Source organism: Vombatus ursinus, unplaced genomic scaffold (assembly GCF_900497805.2).
Source record: "Vombatus ursinus unplaced genomic scaffold, bare-nosed wombat genome assembly UNPS02014808.1, whole genome shotgun sequence".
NCBI lineage: Eukaryota > Metazoa > Chordata > Mammalia > Diprotodontia > Vombatidae > Vombatus > Vombatus ursinus.
In genome coordinates, this window is record NW_020954586.1 from 1,789,883 (window position 1) to 1,798,566 (window position 8,684).

At 40.5% G+C, this 8,684-nt stretch overlaps 1 protein-coding gene across 1 annotated transcript in view; it reads left to right on the top strand.

Moving 5' to 3' along the window:
• The window catches only part of LOC114052667 (zinc finger protein 84-like), a 16,732-nt gene that overhangs the window by 5,424 nt on the left and 2,624 nt on the right, over positions 1-8,684 (top strand). Inside the window, 3 exon segments of the mRNA XM_027875377.1 lie at positions 2,690-2,816; positions 4,553-4,648; positions 7,823-8,684. The exon segment at positions 7,823-8,684 is cut by the window's right edge and continues 2,624 nt beyond it. Of these exon segments, the coding sequence (XP_027731178.1) occupies positions 2,690-2,816; positions 4,553-4,648; positions 7,823-8,684 (1,085 nt within the window).

Genomic DNA, 8,684 nt, shown 5'->3' on the forward strand with positions numbered 1-8,684 from the left:
TCTCTCTGTCTCTGTCTCTCTGTCTCTCTGTCTCTCTCTCTTTCTCTGTCTCTCTGTCTCTCTGTCTCTGTCTCTCTGTCTCTCTCTCTCTCTCTGTCTCTCTCTGTCTCTCTCTCTCTCTGTCTCTCTCTCTGTCTCTCTGTCTCTCTCTCGGTCTTGAAGCAAAGTCTGGGTGACTACTTGTCAGGATTATTGTATATAGTATACTTAATTAAGCATGGCTTGGACTTGTTCATTCTCACCACGCTGTACTCTGGGCTTCCTCTGTCAGGACCCAGAAACCTCTTCATCCTAGAAGATCCCTTCAGCCCTAGAATCCACACCTTAGAAGCATCCTCTGCCCATGGGGCCCTTCTCTCTCTCTCTGATTGGATGGCTCCATTTAAGGAAGGTGCCCAGGCTGGCCATTCCTTCATTTCTCACCAGGCTTCCCTCTAGACTACTCCATCATGGCCACTTGCTAGGTACCTTCCCTCCCTCCCTCTTTTCAACTTACTTTTATGTTTTATCTTCTCCTTTCCCCTTTAGAATGTGTTTATTTTTGCCTCTATTTATATTACCAGCAGGTGCCTGGCATGAAGTAGGCACTTAGTAAATGCTTGTTGACTGACTTGATGCCCCCAAATGGTTCCTTCTAATTCAGTGATTCTGTTATTATGAAAAATATTGTCACATACAATAGGAATTAATAATCAGAGGAAAAATTATGAAAAGCTTGGAATGAGACCAAATTATACCAAAACATCCTTACAGTTGTTACGGATGAAACTGAAACTCTTAGCCATCTGTTTGCACTCTGATATTAAAAACTCTCATGTGCAGTATAAGGTGTGGAAAACACCTTGAAGAAAACATTGAGGAAGTATATTTGGAACAGACCAAATTCAAGCCAAAGGTCCAAGCATTGCTATGAGAACGTTCAGGGATCAATTGACAAGAAGTTATGAAAGAAGGTTTTCCAGCTGCTTACAAAAGATCATAGGCTGCTGTGACTTCTGAAAGAATCCATCCAAATGATTTCAATAGATACTTGCTGACCTCAGCACTGACTTCCCCAGCTACAAAAACTTAGATATCTAACAAAGGGATCCTTGATGAAATTTTGAGAAGGGAACAGGCAGTCTTTCTCAAACAGTATTCCCCAGCACAGCACAACCTGACTTTCAGAGAAAAGATTCCACTGGGTTGGTTATTTATAACCATAAATTAGTATTTTATTTGGTAGAGCAAAATGCATCATTAAGCCTTTCCTCCATCATCCCAGAGAAGATTACTTGGATTATAGGACAACAAAGATAAAAATAACTTTTTTTGGATAGCTCCTGAGTATATCAGTTGAGCCTTAAAAAAAGGAGACTGTGTTTGCCAGTTATGGAGTCCATTCTGCCAGGATCTGTCTAGAAGAGGGATTCCCTCAAGGAGGTTTGCCAAATTATTGCTCTGATTCCGTCAAAACCTAGTACATTTCAGTCTGCTGACAGAGATCCCTAAGCACCCAAAAGAGTTTGGCCTGGGTGTCACAAAAGGAAAAACTGAGACAGGGAAGAGTACCTCTTATCCAGACCATGGTAGGTAATTGTATGGACTGGCTATAGAGTCGGGTCATAAATTCACATGTTTTGTTCAAATAGTTCAGATTAGAAATGAACTAGGCCCAGACCAAACAAATGAAAAGGAGTAGGTGGATAGCATTGGAGAAACTGTAGTGCCAGTAATGACCCCAAACATCTGCCTTAAACAGAAGCATCACCATTGTTCTTGTGGTAGTTCTTTACAGATGTAACTTATCACCATTTATGAAGAACTGACTTTTCTGAGAAACCAAAAAGCACTGGAGGGACATGTGTTTTGGGTGAATAGGTAGCTACCTGTTACCAGTGAAGACCAGAATACAATTGTCCACAAAGAAGTTATCAACAGAAAAACGATATGACTTTCAAAAGACCAGAAAGGGTTACAAAGATTGAATGAGGGATGAAAGAGGGACAGCCTCACAGGCCGCATTTGTGCCCCAGTGTGATAAGAGGTAGAGAGGAACATCCCCTGCATGTTGGTTGAATTCCCTCTGACGATTTTCCTGGGAAGATTCATTCAACCATTGGAATTAGAGACAAGGGTCGCACGGGTTGAAAAGGCATGGCTGGGCTCTAATCTTGACAATTGGAGAGAGGAGCCTTATCACAAAGGTCACAGATTCATTGAAATATGAGGAAATATCTCCTTTAATATGCAGCAAAGTTTTATACACAGAACATGTAGTTAATAAGTGTTATAACAGGAAAAGGACACAAAATTTTATTCCAGGTCTCCACAGTACAAAGGAGTGGGTGACTAGGAAGAGAAAGCAGAGTGACTTCAGAGGTTGGAACTTTAAAGGTCTCTTAGCTTGTTATGCCCTTCGTGGGAAACTGTCTCAGTAGATTTGCCCAGCACGTTAATCAGTAATGGAGAATGGTAGAAATTAATTTTTGGAGTGTGACCATTGATGTCTGTATTGTCTATCAGACTGTGATCTGGAACCTTATGAGAAAAAGTGCATGATTTTCTTGGGGTTACCTTGCAGAGAGAACTGAACATGGTGAATTTGAGTAAAAATCAGAGAAAACTAGTACGAGGTGAGGGACATAGTAAGTAATCAAGGAATACTTGAAGAATGGCCCCAGGTTAAGATGGAATGTGTCTTATTCAGGCATCAGTGACCTTCAGGGACGTGGCCATGGACTTCACCTGGGAGGAGTGGAGATGCCTGGATCCTACCCAGAGGGCCCTGTACAGGGACGTGATGTTGGAGAACTACAAGAACCTGGTATCCCTGGGTAAGCACCGTTAGCTCCATGACTCCGAATCCTTCTGCCAGGGTGTCTTTGCAGTCTCACGCTGCACACTGTGGGAACTTTGAAATGCTGAGCTGAATTTTGGCTTATTGTGCAAAAATCTTGGAGTACACGTCATGTTGAGAAAGTCTTGGATCCTGTATGACCAATAGAGAGAATGTTTCTGTTCTGTGTTTCCAGGTGAAAGTTCTTTCCCTCTACATATGGTAACTCCATAGCTTCCTTGTGCCATCCCTGAGGCTATCGAGGACTTAACTCTAGATCCGGGGTTCTTAACTTTTTATGTGTCAGGGAATCCTTTGGCCTTCTGATAAAACCTTTTGACCCCTTCTCAGAACAATATTTTTAAATGCATAAAGTAAAGTACTAGGATTGCAAAGGAAACCCAAGATTAGTGAAAGTTAGAAAAAAAATTTTTTTCCCATCCAAGTTCGGTTTTCTCCTGAAATATCTCCACTGCCCACCCAGGGTCTATGGGCCCTAGGTTAAGAGCCCCTGCTCAAGTCTAGATGCTTGCTGAATCTCATTGAAATTTGGTGACTACTTCCTAAGGGAAACCACCACCCCACCCCCACTCTTCCCCCAGGGAACAATTCCAAGGTGTCTCTTCTGTCTCTTTACCTCTTCCAGTCCTGGCAGCCCCATGAGGTAAGCAGGAACTATGTCTTAGCTACACCTTTTATCTCCCCTGCACAATTTTCTCTCCACAGTAAATAATTCATGTTTGATGATTTTTTTAAAAAAATGCCTCAGGGAAGACATTTTGACCACTCCACTGCCATGCTGTAGAAAGTCCTTCTTGAGTCTCCTTAAATCAAGTGTGGAATCCCTTGTCCTAATCCTAATTCTATCCCGAGCTAACTCTGCTCAATTTAAGGTTCTTGGCCACATCTTTCCAGTTTGCTCACCCTGTGGTCCAGGGTAACTGGGCTAGCTGCTGTCCTCATAGGGCGCTTCCCAGCTCTTCCTGCATAACCCACCTCAGTACTACCTCCTACATAAGGCCTCCTCACCTAGATTACCTTGCATAGATTTTCTTTGCGTTTTGGTTTTACGTGTGTCTATGTGTTGTTTCTCCATTAGAATGGAAGCCCCTCATGGGCATTGGTTATTACATTTTTGTCTTTGTCCCCACTGCCTACTTAGCTCAGTTGTTAGAGCATAATATGCTCTTGGTCAATGCCTGTTATATTACAGAGATACATGGCAAAGTCTTAATTTCTCAGAATAGAGTGGGTCCAATGAACTAACATTCCTCCGGAGCTTAATTTAGAACTGTGACCTGTACTCAGATGCAGATTTGAAAGTCCATCAAATGGTGCAGATAGAAACCCACGTGTCCCTGACCATCCCCTGTGACCCTTGCCCACATCTTCCCATCAGTTTGCCATCAAGGGCCCATCCCACCAGCTAGGGGCCTTCCTCTTTTTTTCTCCTGATAACCGTGAGTGTACCCAGGAACTCACAGGCTGTCCTTCACCCTCAACATGGCGCCAGCTCGTCTTCTCTTCTCATCATATATTTCCTTAGTGATGTCTTTTCTTCTTGTTCTTTGACATTCCACATTGGTTATGTGTTATAACCTGCTTCCAGTAGGTACCTTTCATTATCCTCTGTGTGATACTCACTTCAGTTCTTTGGAGATTGTGTGTTTCTTATCTCTGATTTAGGTTTACACCTGTTCAGTGTTCACATTAAAAAGAAGCCTTTGTTTCCAGGGATTCCTGTTTCCAAAATGGATGTCATTTTCCTCTTGGTGAGGGGAGAGGCACCATGGATGCCCAACGGAGAAGGCCAGAGCGTCTTTTGTGCAGGTCAGTGAGTGAAATGGGAACCATTGCAAGCATCCTCTCTCTGAATCCGTTATCGTTTTAAAGAGGTGTTACTAAATTTAGGGTATAAGAAGTTGTTTTTTTTAAGCTGTTATCATTTATTGCTGTATAGACCATGCTTCTTAATAGCAGTTGCATAACAATATATTTCTTATTTCTCTGTGGTCCAACTGGCATTCAATGTTATAACTCTTTTTATTGCATTCGATGTATAGTGGAGATTTTTTCATTTTAATGTTTATAATCATTGGAAAGTTTGAACAGTTTTTATTGTAGTTTATTTGTGTCCCCTGAAAAATTCTTGGTATCTTTTTTTAATTTATATTTTTCAATGACCTTCACTTTCTTTTCCTTTTAAATTTTTATTATTTTTTAAATCCAGGCATGATCAACACCAATGATTATGAACATTTCCATATACAAAGAATATTGCACAGAAAACTAAATCTGGTTTAGCTGGTTTCCTTTTTAAAAAACATTTGATCAGTTCAGTGCATCAGCATCTAAGCTGCCCCCCTCATCTGTGGCCCATCAAAGCCTCTTTCTCTTCTTTCTTTTGCATTCTTTTTAAATGCTTCATTGTCACTCTTTCTTTTCTTTTCTTTTCTTTTTATATGGCATCGCCCTGCAAAAAACAAACAAACAAAAAAAACCCCCAAAACTCCTTTATAACAGGTATGCATCAGCAGGTAAAATAAACAAATACTGGCTGTGTTCAAAAATATGTTTTAGTTTGCATCTTTAATATCACTTTCATTTTCATTCATACCAAACTCTCCACAAAGAGCCATCCTTATAACAAAGAATAAAAGTGGAAGAGGAAAAAAAGGATTTCCAGAAAACTAAATAGTGCATCAAGAATTCCATCAATGGGGCAGTTAGGTGGTGCAGTGGATAGAGCACTAGCCCTGGAGTCAGGAGAACCTGAGTTCAAATCCGGCCTCAGACACTTGACACTTACTAGCTGTGTGACCCTGGGCAAGTCACTTAATCCCATTGCCTAGCCAAAAAAAAAAAAAAAAAGAATTCCATACTCTTCGTCTCTCCCTCACACATTACAAAGAAATTACATTTTCTTATCTCTTCCTCGTGGCCAAGCTTGGTTAATAGAATTACGCAGCATTCACTTTATAGAATTTTTTTTGTCTTTTGTTATAGTCGGTATATATTTTGTTTTACTCGCTCTTCCTACTCAGCTCTATATTGTCATATAAGTCTATCATGTTTCTCTGAATTCTTTACGTTTATTATTTCTTGAAGTGCAGTAATATTCCATGTTCCAGGATATTTTTAGCCATTCCTCAATCACTAGACAGCTACATTCTTTCCAAGTCTTCATTACTACAGAAAGAACTGTTGTGAATATTTTGATATGAATGGGATCCTTCCTTCTGTCTTTGACCTCCTTGGGGTATGCACTGAACGTAAAGATCTCTGGATCAAAGAATAAATGCTTTCTGACCTTCATTTCAAATTGTATTCCGAAGTGGTTGGAGCATTTCACTACTTCACCAACACTGTAATATTTTAGTCTCCTCTTCACCAGCACATTTAACTTCAAATTTTCCTCGTCTGTTTTCTTGTCACTAATATTTCCTGAAATGTATCACATAACACTGAGGGGGAAAGGACGTCTGTGAGGTCATCACCTTCTTGGCTGAACTGCTTGCCACTGGATATCAAGTCTTGGCAACTTTCTGCTGGCATTGCGTCTCCGCTACTCTCTTTTGTCTTCGTGGGCCCTTGATTTTATCTTCATTGAGCTATTTTCATGACGACCTCTGTACCCCGAGTGACTGTGAGGAACTGCATTTGATAAAACTCTCCTCTGCAGGCCAGGGCCCAGGTCTTTCAACCACTTCCACCATCTCTCAGATTAATAATGCTATCCATGACAGGGGAGGATTGCTGCTCTTTTTAGACAGATCTTTTAGCCAATGATTGCTTTCAACCTTTCGTCATGTATGCCCCTCTTGCTTATACAAATTATAAAGGTTGGATTGATTGGAAAAGGGGGAAACACTTGGGACCTTTGTCCCATAACCCTCCAGGCAACAAATTATATTCCTGTCTTTTCTCTAAATATTTTTAAATGGTTAATTTTTTCTACATGACTAAAATTATTTTCCTTTTATTCTTTTTCATTTTTTATAATCAGAATTTTCTATTATTACTTCCCTTACTTGAAAAGAGAAATATGTAAACTCTCCATAACTGAGATTTCTTTTACTTTAAACATGTCAGAGAATCACAACAGTTCAGAGTTGGATGGAATCTCATTGACCTTCTAGTCCAACGTGTACCCTATGACATGACTGAGAAAGGAACATCCGACTTGTTTTTTAAGATCTTCGGTGAGAGGAAACCCATGCCTTCCCAGAAGCATTCCATTCCATTCCATTCTGATTGTTAGGACATTAAAGCCCAAATTCTCTCTGCAACTTGTACCTCTTCCACCTGAAAACCTTTCAAATAGTAGAAAACAACTATTATGCCCCACCTTAAGTGTTCTGCCAAAGGCATTACAGTGTGTAAAAGTCTGACCTTGGAGTCTGGAAATCCTGGGTTCAAGTTCTGGTTCAGACACATATCAGGGAATCTGCTAACCTTTCCTGTAGTAGACAACTATTGATAATGAAAGTGCCTTGATGGGATTTCCCTACACTCAGGATATCCTGTGTCCAGTGGAAGTGGGGAAGTCTTCTTCAGGCTAACTGATCCCATTTCCTTTAGCTGACTCATGGATGCCATCCTGGCCTATTCCCCTGATAGTGCTGACATTCACTTGACATCAACTGTTCAGGTGATAGCACTCCTTGGGATGGTCTCCTGCTCGTCAGTGCCTGATCTACGATGTCTCTCCCCAAAATGGACACAGGATTGCCGTTGTGGTTGGGCCAGGGCAGCCTTACAGTTTTTCACATTCCATGCTCTCTCAGTGAAGCCCAAGATGAAATATCATCTAATAAGCCTCATTGGCTACCACATATGACTCTTGACTTAGATTGAGCATCCAGATAACTAAAATCCCTGCATCTTTTTTTCAGATGAACTGGTATTTGGCTAAACCTTCCCCATTTTGTACTTGTAGATTTGAGTATCTGAACTTCTCTCTCAACAGAGTGACTCATGACCTTTTTTTTAAATTTCTTTCAGATTCCATTAGTGGTGAGACCAACTCCAGAACCAAGGATTTGTGTCTCATGGAGGACAATTGCGTGGGAGCCTCATTGGAGAAGATTCCGCCAAAGGATACTACCCGTCATTCCCAGATAAGCAAAGCTGAGGAATATGATGTTAATTTAGAGGAACAGAACGACAGCCAGGAGAGACAATCTAGACAAGTAACAAGCATTTCCAGAATGATTTTTAACGATGCTGGGGTACCTCAATATACAACATTTGGGAGACAGCTTAATCTGGGGTCAACCTTGGTTGCACTATGGAAAGAAACAATGGGAAAAAGCATTTTTAAATATAAGACATTTGGAAAGAGCTTGAGCCATTTTCCTGACCTAATTATATCCAAGGCTTTCTCCTTCTGGCGGAAGGTTTCTGAGTCTAACAAATGCAGGAAACCCTTCAGTTACCACTCAGACCTAATTAAATTTCACAGAGTTAATGTTGGAGAAAAGTTACAGGAACAGAATAAATGTGGAAAATCCCTTGGCAGAAAATCAAACAGTAACAAAATGCAGAGAATTTGTAATGGCAGGAAATATTACAACCACAGTAAATATCAAAAGTCTTTTAGACGCAGAGAAAGTTTGACCAAACTTAATGCAATTCAAATTAGGGGGAAATCTATTATTATTAGGGGAAAATCCATTAAGTTTGAGAAAGTCTTCATCAAGACGGGACACTCTGTTGCCCATCAGAGAATTAATACTGGCAAGAAACCCTTTGAATGTAATGAATGTGGGAAAATTTTCAGTGAGAAGAAAAACCTTATTAGTCATCAGAGGACTCATACTGGGGAGAAACCATTTGCATGTGGTGGCTGTGGAAAAAGTTTCAG